The sequence below is a fragment of the Thunnus albacares genome, chromosome 6, assembly GCF_914725855.1.
Source record: "Thunnus albacares chromosome 6, fThuAlb1.1, whole genome shotgun sequence".
Taxonomy (NCBI): domain Eukaryota; kingdom Metazoa; phylum Chordata; class Actinopteri; order Scombriformes; family Scombridae; genus Thunnus; species Thunnus albacares.
In genome coordinates this window covers 1,383,270-1,401,609 of record NC_058111.1, presented here as the reverse complement: position 1 = coordinate 1,401,609, position 18,340 = coordinate 1,383,270, and the positions used below count along the sequence as shown (strand labels likewise).

The 18,340-nt window shown below is 38.1% G+C and overlaps 1 protein-coding gene across 3 annotated transcripts in view; it reads left to right on the top strand.

Annotated features, from left to right (window-relative positions):
* Positions 1–18,340, top strand: part of masp1 (MBL associated serine protease 1) — a 31,612-nt gene that overhangs the window by 10,354 nt on the left and 2,918 nt on the right. The window contains exons 5-14 of one of the 3 annotated variants that reach the window (XM_044353850.1): positions 1,158–1,331; positions 3,108–3,239; positions 8,819–9,015; positions 9,117–9,264; positions 9,550–9,668; positions 12,968–13,046; positions 15,938–16,072; positions 16,813–16,887; positions 16,971–17,218; positions 17,760–17,948. In XM_044353850.1, the coding sequence (XP_044209785.1) occupies positions 1,158–1,331; positions 3,108–3,239; positions 8,819–9,015; positions 9,117–9,264; positions 9,550–9,668; positions 12,968–13,046; positions 15,938–16,072; positions 16,813–16,887; positions 16,971–17,218; positions 17,760–17,948 (1,496 nt within the window). Of the gene's footprint in view, positions 1–1,157; positions 1,336–3,107; positions 3,240–8,818; positions 9,016–9,116; positions 9,265–9,549; positions 9,669–12,967; positions 13,047–13,634; positions 13,807–15,937; positions 16,073–16,812; positions 16,888–16,970; positions 17,219–17,759; positions 17,949–18,340 lie in introns of those variants that run through there. The other 2 variants (XM_044353849.1, XM_044353851.1) reach the window with 2 other exon arrangements.

Below are 18,340 nucleotides of genomic sequence, written 5' to 3'. Positions count from 1 at the left end.
AAGCTGAACAGAAGCTTCACTTTTAAATGACTGTGTGGACACACTGTGGATTTTATCCTCCATCACTTCCATTGAAAACACAATTGAAGGATCTTTTAATATCCAGTATGAACAGGAGGAATGATTACAGCGAGGAAAACCTCTTTCACTGTTACTATGGACACCTGACTGCTGGTTAAAGACATGAGGGAAACACTGTGAACTGGTCCTTTAATCTGCTGTTATAACAGCCTCTATTCTCCTGGTTTCAGTCTTTCCAGCAGATGTTATAAACCGGCTGCAGGGATTTTCTTTGCATTAGTGAGATCCAACACTGATGTTGATTGATTCTCATGTTCAGGACCTGTGAGCGTTCACGTCATGTGACAGCTCAGGAAGCTTGTCTGTTAACTGATTTGGTCGTATGAGGATTTAAAACGCTGTGCGCTGACAAAATTATATTTTCAATAAACTTGGGTTTAATTACACTAAACGATGGACTTTAGTTGATGTGAGGCGTCCATGTTTGTTTGGTTTTCAGGCACTTTCTCCTGTATAATTAAAAACCAAGTCAGATATACGAGAGCTTTCAAAAAAATCCCAGTTTCCCAGTTGTAATTATGACTTGGAGGTCGACTTGAACGCTGTTTACAAGTCAGAAACTAGTAATCACAACATGAACGCAGCATTAGATATTGCTATTATCAATACATCTATGACTTAGTTTTATCGTCTATCAGTCAGACATCAGAAAATAGTGAAAACTGTTTAAAGACCATAAAGTGTTTGGAAGGTATACTGTGTGTTTGTTTTGTTTTTTTACCATTTTAAGGACTATTTTCATGATTGATTAATCTGCTGGTTATTTCCTTAATTTATCTATTAATCATTTAGTCTGTAAATGTCAGATAATAATGAAAAATGCTTGCTGTAGTTTTATGCTACTTTTAATATTGTATGGTGGTCTGTTAAAAGCATTTACTATCTATTTATTATTTAGTCATTATGAATGTGTGAATGTGGATGAATGAATGTGTTTCTGTTCATCATCTTTTAGGTTTTGGTCATTTAAAGACTTTCTATTCTCTCATTTTTAGCAGCAGCTTCAGAGATTAAACTCCTCGCTTGTTTGTTTCTGATGTCTGACATGTTGTGTTGTTTATTAACTGTATGTCCAGGTGGAGGCGGAGGGCGAGGTGCTGGCGTTGTTCTGTGGACGGGAGGACACGGACACGGAGGTGGTGCCGGCTCAGCAGGTCATCACCTCCCCCAGAAACTCCCTCAGTATCCTCTTCTCCTCCGACTTCTCCAACGAGGAGCGATACTCCGGGTTCATGGCTCACTACAGCGCTGTGGGTGAGAACACAGTTTAACTGTAACATCCGCTACACACAACATCCAGACCAAAGTATGAGAAACTTTACATTTGACATTAAATAAACTTAGCACAAAAAGTAAGGAAATTTGTGTTTGGTAGATTATTTCTTTGTTGTAACGATGCTTCTTGGCAATAAATCGTTGGAAAGCCTGTTTATTTCCCTTTTAAATGGTGCCACATTTGTAAGGAACATGCATTTGTGGGATGAGCAGCAGAGCTGAGTATGTGGGTTGCGCCAATGAAAAATTTGCCAAATCTTCTCTGCCAATGCCAAACAGCTTATTCTGCCATTGACTCTTGTTTGGTGTTTGGCGGATTGGATGATTGAAGTTTGAAGAAACAAGACATATTGGCAATTTAACAATTTATTCATTTAACAAACAGGAGCCTCAGTAGTGTGTGGAAGAACCATACACAGCCATGTTCCTTACAAATGTGACACCATTTAAAAGGGAAATAAACAGGCTTTCCAATGCTATAAGATTTATTGCCAAGAAGCATCGTTACAACAAAGAAATAATCTACCAAACACAAATTTCCTTACTTTTTGTGCTATGTTTACATAAATATCACATGCTTGATTATAAATAACAGCTTTAAAGTAGATCAGGGGGCTCTGTAACCTAGCAACCATATGGCAACACCATAGTTGGCACCAGAATCAGACCCAAAAGAATCTAAACTTTATTGTCTATCATAAAACGATGGAAATGTGTTTTTGACATAAAAACATAGTTCACACAGAGTTAAAAACACAAATATACACACACTATACACTAGGAAATGCCAAACACCATGGCAACCACTTAGCAACACCCCAGCAGCTGCCTAGTAACACCATGGCAACCACTTAGCAACCACGAAGCACAAACACCAACTAGTAACACCTTCAGAAACCATGCTGTACACCTGCCAGCAACCACATAGCAACACCCCAGCCGCTGCCTAGTAACACCATAGCAACCATCACCTACCAACACCTTAGTGTCTGTATATGTGTGATGCTGCTGATACTGTGAGCCGAGGCTCGTTATCACACACCGACTCTCAGCATGTTATTATTAAAGTGAGGTGAAGTGAATCGCATAGCAACCACCTGGTATCACCATGACAACCTTCACTGACCTGCACTCTAGTAGTTATGCAGAGCAACCACCACCGTTTTTTATAAGGTTAAATGGAAATATCTGCTTTTCTAGGGAGCTTTGTACCTTTTTAGAAGAATTTAGATTTTCTGGCTCCAGCTGACAAAAAAACATGTCAAATGATTCAATGAGATGAAGTGATATCTGTAAATCAAGACAATCACACTCCCAAACATACAGTATCTCTCTGTTAATGTTAATGTCTGATTAACATCAAAATTATTTTCTGTATTTCAACTAACAATTATTTTCATCATTAACTTATCTGTCAGTTAATTTTTCCAAGTAATATATGAATTTTTTGATCGCTGCAACCAGAGAATATTTGGTGGTTTTGTGTCATAAATGAGCAAAAAAAGTTTTTTTTTAAAATCGTTGGCAATTAGTTTTCTGATCATCAACTAATCGATTGACAGATCTGAACCTCATCATCTCTCTCTTCTTCTTCACTTCTATCTCTTTCCTCCCTCTCTTTTTTATTTCTGGTCTTTTCATCCTCTCACATCATTTATATTTGTTTAGTTTGTCTCACATTTTTGAAGGATTTTGATATATTTTACCACTTAGACCAGTTAGTCTGACTTGTTTCTGTCTCTCTGTTTCAGACGTAGACGAGTGCAGAGACCAGAGTGACGAGGATCTGATCTGTGATCATTTCTGTCACAACTACATCGGAGGCTACTACTGTTCCTGTCGCTATGGTTACCTGCTGCACTCTGACAACCGCACCTGCAGAGGTGAGTCTGAGCTGAGATGTCATAAATGTTATGAATGTAATAAGATGCTTTAAAGGACCAGTGTGTAGAATTTAGTGGCGTCTAGCGGAACAGACTCGGCAGAAATGGAATATGATATTCATAAGTGTGTTTTAATTAGTGTATAATCACCTGAAAATAAGAATCGTTGTGTTTTCGTTACCTGAGAATGAGAAAGAAGACTAAAGTGCTGCCAGCAGAGTTTATTACAGCCTCAACATCCTGATGATTTATCTATTTTTATATGAGGGGAAGCTAAAATTGTTTGTCCTGAGGGTGGCGCTACAGGAAACGTACTTTAAGGCAAGTATTTGTATAAAACCTTTTAATTTTGTTTCTTTGAAGTGAAACCATGTCGTTTTCAAGGCTCTAAACACAAAAATCATGAAAATTTAACAAGGCATTTTAACAAATAAATAAATAATAATAATGGTGAGCAAACAACACAAAATAATCGATATAAAAACATAATCATAGGTTAACAGTACAGTAGACTTCTTCATCCCTGACGTCAGCCTGGTGTCTCAGTGTTCACGTCAGTCCACAGCAAAACCACATCAACCAAACAACAAGTCCAGTAACTCTCAGACCAGTTTCTGTAAAAAAAAACCTTTCACTGCAATAGTGAAGATGTAAACAGCGCAGTAGAAAACCTTAATGATATATTCGACCTTTCAGCCTCTTTATTAAACCTAAAGGCCTCAAATAGAGTCACCAAAACCACCTAACAACAATGACAAATGCTTTGACGATGAATGTGAAAACCTCAGAACATACATCTTCACTATGGTGAAAAGGGACCAACATGTGAGAAACCAGCTACATGCTATGAGGAATCCATAAAAACAAACCACTTCTGGGAAAACACTCTAAACAAGTAAAAATATGAAGATCTACCCATCCAAAAGAGAAATGTATGGATAAACCACTTCTCCAAACTCTTTGGTCCGATAGAGAGGAATAAACAGCAAAAACACAAACAAGATAAACTAAAATGTTTTACAGTTAATCAGAACCTGCTAGACTCCCCAAAGAACTACGGGACAAAATAAAATCACTCGAAACCAAGAAGGCCTGTGTTGTTGAAGGCATCCTAATGAAATTATCAAATTCACAGACCTCAAATTCCAACTGGCTAAACTAAAACTATTTAATATCGTCCTTAGCTCCGGGATCTTCCCAAGTATTTGGAACCGAGGACTGATGTCGCCGCTCCACAAAAGTGGAGACAATTTCAGTTCCAGTAACTACGGTGGGATCTGTGTCAGCAGCAACATCTGGGCACAGACTCCTACAACTCCTTACTGAATATAATGTCCTGAGTTAATCAGCTTTTTACCAAATTATCATACAACAGACCATATCTTCATCCTCAGCACCCTAACTGACAACCAAACAAACAAAAACTAATGAAGCCTTTGATTCAATTTGGCACAAGGGTCTTCTGTTAAACTGTTAGAAAGGGGTGTTTTGGGGAAAAACCTATAACATCATTAAAACACACAGACCCTCCTCAACTTTCAACATACACATCAATGAACTGGTGAGGGCACTGGGACAGTCTGCAGCTCCTGGTATCAGCGGACTCAGAAGTCAGATGCCTGCTGTTTGCAGATGATCTGATGCTTCTGTCTCCAACCAAAGAAGGGCTGCAACAGCACCTTGATCTTCTGCACCAACTCTCCCAGACTGGGGCCTTGACATTGAATCTAACCAAGACAAAAATTATGATATTCCAAAAAAGACCCCAACTCCAAAACCACAAATATAAATTCTTTCTGGATACCTCAGCCTAAACATCAGCAACTTCAACACAGCTGTGAGCGACCTGAGAGGCAAAGCAAGAAGAGCTTTTTACACCATCGAAAGGAAAATCAAGCTGGACAGTCCAGTTCAAATCTGGTTTCCCTTTATGGTTGCAGGTCTGGGGTCCACTCGCCAACCAAGATTTTACGAAATGGGACAAACATCAAATTGAGACTCTGCCTGCAGAATTCTGCAAATCCATTCTGTGCGCGAATCAACAGAAAACTCTAAATAATGCGCGCAGAGCAGAATTAGGACGATGCCCGCTGATTATACAAATTCAAAAGAGAACATTTACATGTTATAGTCACCAAAAAGAAAGTGACCCTGACACGCTCCATAACAAAGCCCTCACCTACAGAGAGACCCTGAGAGAAGCCCCCTCAGCCAGATAGTTCACAAACACAAGCAGAGACCCCACACAGAGACACCATCAGACTAAACCAAATTATAAGAAAACAACAAGAAAACTATCTGACACATTGGAAACAATCAACCAGAGCAAACTGGGTCTATATGGCCCCAAACATGAGCACAGCCCACTGGCTTTGGTAATGTAAATATCTGCCTCCTGTGCCAATAAAGCCCCTTCAAACTGAATTGAATCTGATATGTCAGGGAGACGTTGTGTGACTGAAACATGACAGTGTTTCCTGGCTGTGAAACATGTTACAAAGGCATTCAGTGTTGTTTGAAACCGTGACTTGTTGGCAGCAGACTGTAATCGGGATCAAGCCGCTGGAATTCAAATCTGCTCTGAAACACAGTTCATACAGAGACGTTTAAGCTCATTATGTCTGAAAAGCTCCGACACACAGTCTGAGAGTTTAAGGGAAGTCAAAAGAGACTCAGAGGTCAACTCACTATATACACTCAGATCAATATAACACACTCATATATACACTCAGATCAATATAACACACTCATATATACACTCAGATCAATATAACACACTCACATATACACTCAGATCAATATAACACACTCATATATACACTCAGATCAATATAACACACTCACTATATACACTCAGATCAATATAACACACTCATATATACACTCAGATCAATATAACACACTCATATATACACTCAGATCAATATAACACACTCACATATACACTCAGATCAATATAACACACTCATATATACACTCAGATCAATATAACACACTCACTATATACACTCAGATCAATATAACACACTCATATATACACTCAGATCAATATAACACACTCACATATACACTCAGATCAATATAACACACTCATATATACACTCAGATCAATATAACACACTCATATATACACTCAAGTGTTTGTGTGTAGACGTGTAAAGTATGTGGGAAGGGAATGAAAATTCATACAGATATGACCTGATTTATCGCCACAGACTGACCTCTGCAGCAGGAAACTCAGACTGAAATTTAACATCTGACAAAAGCAAGTTTAAAATCTGCAGCAGAGAGACTACAGCAGCAAGACTAAACAGCAGGAAGCAACAGTCTGATATTTTCCTGTTTCCTTCAGCTCCCTCCTGCATATGTTTACTGGACTTTTAATGTTTCAGCAGCTCCAGTCCAGTGTGATGTGACTGCAGCAGACACTTATAGTTCATAAGTGTTGTTTACCAAAACTGTCCTCTGAAAGGAGTTTAAGAATTTGACCAAAAATCTTCCTCTGGTGTTTCAGAACTCGTCTAATCTCTGATCTGTTTGTTGAGCTGACAACATACAGAGTTTGTCTTACAGATGAAAACACGCTGCAGATCCAGAAGTGTCTTCAGTTCAACCAGTATTAAAAGTTCAACACCATGAAACACTTCACAGTCATACACAATGCACGTCAGAACAGCTGACATCAGCTCTGACTGAGCAGCACTTTATGTAAATCAGATGAACTGCAGCTCGTTTAGTCTCAGTAAATATCTTGCTAAATTAAAAAATTGCAGTGACGCAAAAATTTGTGCCCCAGACAGTAATTTGCAACAGACTGAGTAAATACCTCAGAGCTGGGTCTGTATCACAGAGGATGTGGTTTCAACTCTTGACTGAATCTTTAAATATATCATTTGTCTCGTGCACTGAAACATGTTTTTTCAACCAAGAAACATCCATGATGTTGTTTTGAGTCTCTACACTGAGTTCAGCACAATTATATCCAGATTAATTATGAACTGTAATTTTTTTGTTTATTTGTGCTTTAAATTGATTATCTCACCTGCATCAATCATCAGTGAATTGTTCTTTCAGGAAATAAGACTAACAGCCAGTATACACAGTATCTCATTAAGAAAAAGAAGTTTTCTAGAGTTCTACTTATATTTATATTAAGACAGATTTTGGACGACCACTTTAACCTCCGTCAGAACATCTGTGACCCTGAGAAACATCAAACTCTGCTGGTCAGATTGTCAGAGAACATGTTGATCTTCTTCCCTGAAGGATGACCAGATGTTTCTTGTAACGCCACCTTCAGGGTGAACTTTACATGTTTACTTCAGTCCTGAGTTTAGTTATTAACACAACAGAATTAATGCAGGAAACATGGAGGTTTGTGTGTGTGCGTGTGTGTGTGTGTGTGTGTGTGTGTGTGTGTGTCTAACCTCTGTCTGACTGATAGTGGCTGCTGATTGGAGGTAAATATTTACATGCTCAGCATGTTTCTGTGTGGAGGAGGAGGCTCTCTCTCTCTCTCTCTCTCTCTCTCTCTCTCTCTCACACACACACACACACACACACACACACACACACACACACACACACACACACACACACACAGGTTATTGAACCTGAGTCTGACTCTCGATTGATCAGATGTGGGACTGCTGCTGCATTCCTTCACATTTTCTCTCTGTGACCTTTGACCTCTTGAGTTTTTCATTGGATGTGTGCATCACAGAGAGCAGCATACAGTTCATACAGTCCACCGTATGTAACTTGAATGTGAAGTAAATTTTCTCTCTTTTCTTTCTTTCCACCCAGATCATATCTATTCACATCTTTCTATTTTGTATGAAATTGAAGTGTCAGTTTCCATTCAGACTGAATTAGGGCCACAACTAACGATTATCTTCATTATCAATTAATGTGTCGGTGGATCAGTGTTTCCCAAAGTCTAAGATGATGTCCTCAAATGTCTTGTTTTGTCCACAACCCAAAGATATTCAGTTTATTGTCATAGAGACTAAAGAAACCAGAAAATATTCATATTTAAGAAACTTGAATCACAGAATTTTGACTTTTTTTCTTAAAAAATGACTCAAAATGATCAATAATTCAAATAGTTGCCAATTTATTTAACAGTTGGCAACTAGTCGACTAATCGTTGCAGCTCTAGTTTGAACACTTTGCTTTAAACATCACCCTCCAGACATGCTTAAAGATATATAAAAACTCTGCTTTTAATTATAATTTCTTTGTTTAAACTCTTAAATCATCATTTTCTCCTTCATGTAAAAACTTCAGAATCTGTGAATCTGTAAATATTGTTCATTTCTAAAGTTTTCCTGCTGGACACCAGATGTCTCCTGCTTCACTGTAAAGTTCATTCTCAGTGTTTGTGCTCTGGAGGCTTCAAGTTTCCACATCACACTTGTGTCAGTTTAATACTGAACCATGATCGGCTCCAAAGTCGTTATGTCATAAATCCTGCAGGTGTCATCCAGGTGTTGAAGTGAGATTTAAGGTGAGCAAAACAAACTCTGCATGAGAAGAGAACAACAGCTTTAAAGTTACTTTGCTGTGTGTGTGTTCAGTGGAGTGCAGTGACGGCGTGTTCACCGAACGCTCCGGCGTTCTGAGCAGCGTCGACTTCCCCGCTCCGTATCCGAAGAGCTCCGAGTGTCTGTACCTCATCCAGGTGGAGCCGGGCTTCAGGCTCCGCCTCCAGTTTGACCCCAGCTTCGACGTGGAGGATCACCCTGATGTCAGCTGTCCGTACGACTACGTCAAGGTGAGGACAACACACACACACACACACACACACACACACACACACACAGACATATGTGATCTGTACTCAGTACTAATCAATAATATCTGTGTGTGTGTCAGATCAAAGCAGGCAGCAGTGAGTTTGGCCCGTTCTGTGGTGATCGATCCCCAGGACTGATCGAGACCGACAGCAATGTTGTCAACATCTTCTTCCACAGCGACAACTCAGGAGAAAACCTCGGCTGGAGACTCACATACACATCTACAGGTTCATGATACAATATACACACTCACAACTACACACAAACACATTTACAGGTTCATGATACAATATACACACTCACAACTACACACATACACATCTACAGGTTCAGGATACAATATACACACTCACAACTACACACATACACATCTACAGGTTCAGGATACAATATACACACTCACAACTACACACATACACATTTACAGGTTCATGATACAATATACACACTCACAACTACACACATACAATACATGTACTGTAAACAGACGTGCTTTTATTTTGTCATGACAGGAAGTCAGTGTCCGGTACCCGAGAGTCCGCCCAACGCCCTGCTGACTCCCGTCCAATCAGAATACATCTTCAAAGACCATATCCTGTTCACCTGTGAGGCTGGTTACCGACTGCTGAAGGTCAGATCTGCAGCTCAGAGCAGATTCAAGTTCAATTTTACAACCTTTCTCAGCTTTTAGGTTTTTGTGTTTGTTTCTTTATTATTACGGGACATCAGACCTAAATTTGACCACATCAGGTCTGGTGAAAAATTTGATAAAATGTAAAAATTATCCCCCAAAGTGCTAAAATGTGTTCTCTAGCGCCACCTATGTATCTAAAATGGCCACCACCGCCTGTAGGAATGTCGTAGAGAGATCAAACCAAAACTCAATTATTCGTCTCATCAAGACCTACAAATCATACACTGACACCCTTGACCTAAATCCAACAGGAAGTCCGCAATTAGCCTTTCAAAATAAGACTTTGCCTCAATTTTGGCCTCTGAACAAACGCTATCTCCTCCAAGGGTGTTAATGGTATCGACTTCTAACTTTGATACATGACTTATGACACTGTGCTGAGAAAAAGATGTTAAAAACTTTGTAATAACTTGAACGGCTTGGATTTATAAGCCCTGAAAGTTGCAGTGCCACATCACCCTTGCAATGTAAAGCAATGGGGAGGCATGACCTTTGTGTCAAACAGAGGTTTCTGACGTCTGACCACTTTCGAACCTGTATCAATGGATTCCCAACGAAATTAAAGCTGCAAGCAGCGTTGAACGGGCCCTCGCGCCTCCGTGCACGTCAGGCTGCGGTGCAATCGAAGGGCTTTTGTCACGGGCATGTAGATGTCTTCAGACCCGGGCTGTTTTCAGACAGTGCAAGGAGATAAACATCACTTCCTTTGTCCACTGTTTTGCCTCCTGCTGGGGCTGCTTCACTGAAATTTCATAGGGGGCGCTATTCAGCCAGTTTGCATCACTGATGGAATATTGTCATGTAGACGTGTTCAGGCCGGGACTCTTATCAAACATGTAAAGTTTGGTGCAGACTGGAGCATTTACAAAAAAGTTATAGCAACTTCCTCTGTCATGGCGAAATCATTGTCCCACCTGATGAAATCAGAGGGGTGGGGGGCAATTTTCAATGACAATAAAACAATTTGTTTTTAAAAACAAAAACCCCTGAGTGGTGTAAAGGCTGCTTCTTTAAAGACATTTAGCAGATACATATTGTCTCTAAACAAAGAAGAGCTCATTTTAGCCATGGACTGGTTCAGATGTGTGATTTTACCAACAAAGTGAAATTCAACTTTATAGTATTGTTCTGTTGTGACAATAGATTTATGTTCTCATCAAAAACAGACAAGATATCACATGATTTACTTGTGTTTCCTGTGTATTTTCTTAGTATACAGAAATATATAAAGTAGCAGAAAGCTTATAATATGATACAGGAACAGATCAGTGCTGAATACTAGAAAGACTGAACACTAGAAACATTCACAGATCTATAAGTGTAGGTTCACATCAGAAAGTATTAATGCATGTATCAAATACATGACTTACACACTCTTATCTATGTGCACGACATACAAAATATAGTCTACAAAGCTGACATGTTAACACTAGGGGTGCAACGGATCACAAAATTCATGGTTCGGATCATATCGCATTTGAGTCACAGATCAGATCACTTTTAGGATCACCAAAAAAAGGGGAGACAAATAAAACTTTGTTCTCTATTTATTCTGTAACACACTTACAACACGAAACAGCAATGAACTTTTGCCCATGATCTTAAATGAAAACATTCAAGACAAACAACATTTAAGATGTCAAATGTTTAAATAAAATTAAATAAAATATATGAAATATTCAATGCTCAATTATTGCAATATGAGGCATGATACCTTCCTCTTTTAAACATGGTAGTGAATGAAACAGCCTTTTTGAAATTAACCTTTTCAAAATAAGACTTTGCCCCAATTTTGGCCCTCAAACAAACTCTATCTCCTCCAAGGGCGTTAATGTTATCGGCTTCAAACTTTAATAGATGACTTATGACACTATGCTGAAAAAAGTTGTTTAAAACTTTGTAATAACTCGAACGGTTTGGATTTTATAAGCCCTCAGAGGTGCAGTGCCACATCAACCTTACAATGTAAAACAATGGGGAGGCATGACCTTTGTGTGAAACAGAGGCTTCTGACGTCTAAACTATAAGTCTGGCCATTTTGAAACCTGTATGAATGGATTCTCAACGAAATTTCCTACTAAAATATAATTTTATTGTAAGATTTTGCCAAAGTCATGGGATTTATGAGGAGATTTCAAAGAAGCGTACTCTAAAATCCTCCTCTCCAACTGCTCCTGGTGATGTCACTCCCTCAGTGCTGTGAAACATTCTGCAATACACACTCATTATAAAATCACAGGAGGAGCAAGAAAAGACTTTAAAACTCACACTCTAATATCTCAAAAACAATAAAAGATAGAAAACACATGTAAATTCAAGATTTGTAGGTCAAAGTCTCGTGATTCATTTAAAGTTCAAATGAAGTTTGTATCTAAAACTATGTGGAAGCAGTAAATGTTCAGAAAGGTGTGGGTTCGCTCACACTCTCCATTCAAATATATGAGTATTTTTCTGTGTCCAGCTGCAGTTACTTATTGTCTCTACACACCTGACAGTACACATGTCAATCAAACTGTCAAAATAAAAGCACACCACACTTGCAAGAAATATTCCTCATTTTTAAAAAGCAAAATGATCTGATCCCGACGGGCCAGAGAGCGAGGTCCCGACCAACGCTGCTTGCAGCTTTAATTATTTAATTATAATTTAAATTAAACATCTGAAGACTGCTGGATGAAAAGCAGACTGAACGTTTTCTTTTTACACCACACCAAGATTAACAAATGGATTTATTTATTTATTTATGTGCACATTAAAAAATACAGTTTTTATAAAAGATGTTATATGAACACAAAGACATTCATGTGATACGAGCACACTTTAACCAGCATATACTCAGCTGGACATCAATTTAAAGTAATACAATAACATTTTAAACATGTATTTTGTGTATTATAAGCCTTAAATATTGATGTCTGTTTTAGGATTTCTGTGTTTGTTTTCATCTGTTTTTTAATTGCTGTTTGTTAAATCTTTCTTCTTTTCTGTGAAGCTCTTTGTAACTTTAGTGCTATTTAAATAAAGTTTTAAGAAACTTTATTATTACAGTTCATACTGATACAACAGTACATGATGTCGCGCTCTAGTGGTTCTTATGTGCTTCATTCTGTGTAAGATAAAGATTTCCTTGATGAAATTATCCAGATTTCAATCTTCAACTTCAGATTTAATGTTGTGGGGATAACTGACTGTGTTTGTGATGGATGTGATGTCTGACTGCTGTATCTGTGGTTCAGGACGGTCAGTATCTGGATCATTATCAGATTACCTGTCAGTCTGATGGAGTGTGGAGCAGCAGTCCTCCTCACTGTCAAAGTAAGAACAAACTCTGTTTCTTCTCTAGTTGTTGATACTGAACTGAAACTCTGTGTTAAATCAGGGCTGCTGCCTGAAAGAAAACCTAAAGATTAATTTGGTAAACGGATAAAAAGTAAATAAATACAGCAGTATACAGACAAAGACCTGGTTAACCTTAAAGTTCTACACTCACTCACATGTAAGACAACAAACCAACCAACCAGAATACAACTACGAACCAACCAATTAGAATATGACTATGAACCAACCAATCAGAGTACAACTACTAACTAACCAACCAAAATACAGCTAAAAACCAACCAATCAGACCACAACTACCAACCAACCAATTAGAATATGACCATAAACCAACCAATCAGAATATGACCACGAACCAACCAATCAGAATACAACTACTAACCAACCAACCAGTGTATGACCATAAACCAACCAATCAGACCACCACTACAAACCAACCAAAATACGACTGAGTGGCTGATGTGACTGTAAGTGTCCACAGGCGTATTCACACAGTGTCACGGTGACATATTTACAGGAATTCAACAGTATTTCCTGCTCTCTCTTTGTCTTTTTGTGTCTCTGTAGAAACAGACTCGGGGAGGAGGCGGCGGTCTCTGTCCAGCATCTTAACCAATCACAGTTTAGATTAGTGACAGACAAACACACACTGACTGATGAGTGATGAGATGCTACAGGAACAAACACGTCTGTTTTTCAGTAGTTAAATTATTTTCTAATAAAACCAATCAAAACCAGAGTCTGCAGTGGTGTGTCTCTGTTAAGAATATAAAGTTGCTCTGTAAATCATATTAATATCAGCACATTCATTTATAAACACTCATGTAATCAAAGATAAAGATTTATTGTTGAGCTCTGCTGCCTCAGAGGTTCTGACTGAACTGTAGGATCATGACGAGGTACGACTTCAATGTTATGTTTTCACATTCATGTAACGTGTCACTACATTTATACACATGAATCATAAATCATCACTTAATCACATTTCATCATTTCATAACTCAGAAAGGTGCAGCTGCTGTTTATTAAGTTTTGTTGACTGTAGAATGATTGTTTGAACATGAAAATATAAAAATCATATGTATGTTTATTCACGTGATTTTATTTTATTTATTTTTTGTAAGGGATTAAACTTTTGTAAAAAACTGAGAAAAACACAATAAATAAATAATAATAAGTGTTCAATGTCATGAAACTGCCAGCCAAACATATTTATCTAGGTAGAAAGTATTAAAAGGAAAATTAAATTGTTTTATTATTTCATGTAGATAACACTTTTCAAAAAGAAGTTATAAAGCGCTTCACAAAGACATGAAACCAAAATATATCAGATAAAATTGGAATAAAAAAATTAATTAAAGATTAAGATTCAAAATAATAAACATATAAAAAACATATTTGCAGTAAGACACAGAATTCAACAATTCAAGAGAACGCAGCTCTAATAATGTATTTAAGAGAGATTTAAATGTAGAAACAAGAATGTGAACTACTAACAGACCCTACAGAGGATCTCTGGCTGTGAGGGAGATCATTAAAATCTATTTTAAACATACAGATGACAAACAGGAAGACAGTGAAGCTAAGTGGGAGGAAATGTGATTAATAATAACTTCTGATTTATCTGAATTTAACTGAACAAACCATCAGTTTGCTCAGTTGTGTTGCTGGAATGAAAACAGAAATAGAACTGAGTCGTCTGCATAGAGATGAAAACTGATTTGTTGCTTTTGAAAGATTCGACCTAAAGTTTGCATATAAATGGAGAATAATAAAGGACCAAGGACTGAACCGTGAGGAACTCCATGAGTGGAGGATTTACAGTCACCTGTGACCACAAAGAAGAGAGTCCTTCGTCCTTATCGAAGGCTGCAATAAGATCGAAAAGACATGTTTGTATATAATCAGTGCTGCTGACAGTGTGAAGTTCTTATCATGATGTTCTGAAAATCCACTCATTCAAATAACAACATATAAATAATGCTTTATTTTACAGGTTAAGGTTTAATACAGGTTTAATTTCCTGAAAGTTTTCAGAGTAATGTGCAGGCATGTAATGGTTGATTTGTGGGACATTTTGCAGAATGGAAGGTGGTGTAGAAACCGATCTATGAAATGACAAGAAAATAGAAAAAGTGTTGGTTTAGTAGGTAAATACCTGTTCATTATATCTGAGTTCATCAATGTTGTCAATCTTAATTTAGATTCCTAATGATTCTTTAACAGATAAGGTAAACAGACTTTTCAATGTGTAGTTTTGTGTTAAACTACATGATAGCATATTAGGTTCTTTCTTTAAAAAAAACTCCATAAAAACTTTAATTTAAAACTTTAATTTCCCATTCACAACAAAATTACACAATCCTTTCAAAGAAATGTCCCCACAGTGAACTGTTACACATTGCAATTACTTACAATTATTGAGAACATTTCCTGGAAATCAGCTAAGAAAGATAATCAGACCCATAAAATAAAGCGTTACCTGAAAAGTTTAATAAAGGCCAGCTGAATTTTCAATTAAGTATTAAATTCAGACTCAATTAAGTTGTAATTTACTCCTCAGAATAAAGAGTCCTGACTTTTTCTGAATTTCTATTTTCTCAAAATCCTCTTTTTTACAAAGAGATAGATTTTTTTTTTACCTCACAAAAATAAAGAAAGAAAATCCTGCATGTTAACATAACGAGGTGAGGAAGGACAGCTCTGCTCCTCTGTGATATTCTGAGACTGAAGTCAGGTTCAGCTGAACGTACTGAAGTCCTGCTGAGACCAGCTGGGTCCATCTCACCTTCATCTTCATCATCGCCCTCCGCTCTGCTCTTACCGAAAGCTGATTGGTCCCTGAGTGTTCTGTATCCTCTCTGTCACAGTGGTGGATTGTGGGAGTCCAAAGGTCGTGGACATGGCCGATGTGGTGTTTGGTAGCCATGACAACAGCACACTGTTTGGTGCCACCGTCCGCTACGTCTGCAAAGAGGAGACGTTCCAACTGCACCCCATCAACAGTAAGATTACTATTATAATGACTGTTGTTATTATGGATATTTTTATTATCATTATTGTTTATTTTCTATTGTCTTCTTGCCTTCACTCTTCACTTACCTGAGTATATAAACATGCAGTGTCACGTCAACCTAAAATCTCACACAGCTGATATTAAAACACGATACAACTCTGAAATAATTGATTTAAAAAAAGTCATTTTTATGATCAGGCGCTTGTTACCTCATCTACCAAAGAAACCAAACAAATAACAACAACAACAAAAACTCTGAATTTGAAACAAGTTGAAAATAATTATTTTTAATTTACCAGTTATTTAGTGATCACATAAACCAGTTTGTCTCCCAGTTTTATTTATCATCTTATCACCATATCAGATATGAATTATTAACAATCTACTGATTATTTTTACAAGCATGTTTTTCACTTTTAGACTTTTGTTGATGTAGTTTTTCCTACTGAAATTTAATTCTGCAGCATGAAAATGAACAGAATGGAAACAAATGTGTGGCTCAAACAGTACGTGCCTAAAATGTATTTATGTTTTTAAAAATGTAAAACTGTAGTTATGTTATGGTTACTTCTACTGGCTGTCGGTACTTTCTGTCTTTGTGAGGACAAATTTCAGAACTTGAGTAAGATGATATTTTGTCTTCATGCCTTCAAAGGTCTGTGTGAGGGGTCAAACTTTGTTTAAGGGTTAAAAATGTTTGAATTACATGTTTGTTGTTGTGTATTGTAGGTTCTTACAGCTGCGGGCAGAACGGAGAATGGATCAGTTCAGAAACAGGAGCCACACTGCCCACCTGTCTGCCAGGTATCACATGTTCTCACATCAGATTAATGATAATAATAAATCATGTCTGGGATGCAAAAACTTCCCTCCGTGTTTCTGTCCAGCCTGCGGCCGGCCGGCCCGCTCCCTCCCCCCTCAGGTGAAGCGGATCGTGGGTGGTCGCAGCGCCGAGCCCGGCCTGTTCCCCTGGCAGGTTCTGCTCAGCGTGGAGGATCTGTCCCGGGTTCCCGAGGACCGCTGGTTCGGCTCTGGGGCCCTGCTGTCCGAGTCCTGGGTCCTAACGGCAGCTCACGTCCTGCGGTCCCAGCGGAGGGACACCAGCGTCGTCCCCGTGGCCCCCGAGCACGTCAAGGTCTGAGGATGGACAGACTGACTCTGATTAACACCCACGTCTCTAACTTATTCTTGTTCATATTTTTACTTTTGTGTTGTTGAAGAAATCTTTCACTTTGTTAAGGCAGAATATTTTCTTTTATTTAAAGTCTCCCTATTTATCATTAATCATCAGTCTATAAAGAGTTAATAAATGGTTTATAGGATAGTATAATGTAGCTGTCAGTGTTTATTAATGTATTAGTTAACGTCTGTAACTCATCCTGTGGACACCCAGAAGTGTTTGCTGCTGTATTAACAGATCATGAATGACAGTATAGTAAAACACAGCTGTAATAATATAAAATATGTTTTCATGAGAAGTTAGAATGAATACTTAACATTAGTAAACACTTAATGTCCTTAAATCTCCTTATAACGACATTATAGCTGTTTGTAATATTGGTGACGTAAACCTCCACTGATGTTTCATAGAAAGCCTCGGACTCTGTTCTCTAAGTTTATTTGGGGTCCATGTGATGGTCGTTGAAGACACCCGACTGTCTCTCTTTGTGTCTCAGGTCTTCCTTGGTCTCCATGACGCCCGAGACAAACGTCTGGCCACAAACCGTTCAGTGTTGGCGATCATTCTCCATCCAAACTTCCAGCCCAACAACTACAACAACGACATCGCCATGGTGAAGCTGAGAGACAGGGTGGAGGTGAATGAGGTCATCCGTCCCGTCTGTCTCCCAACACCACACGGACAGGTGGGACCGATACTACTGATAATACCACAGGAAACGTTTACTCTGATTATAGTGTAAATGGTAAATAATACAGCAAATACTGTTTACTGACATTTAAGGAAAGTGGGGACAGAAAGGGATCATTTATCTGTGAAGAGGGGACATTTTTGAAGTGAGTGATGTTGTTACAAAGTGAGAACTTTTGTGGATAGAGAGGGCATTGTCCTTAAGTGGGGACATTTTTAGAAATTCAGGACATTTTTAAGATTGAGGACAGTTTTAGAATTGAATATAGGGACATTTTTGGAAAGGGTTGACTTTGTCCATGTTCTTAATTCAGGAAATTTTTTAAGATTGATGACATTTTAGGCAAGTGAGGAAAATTTTAGAAAATAGGGACATTTTTGAAGCGA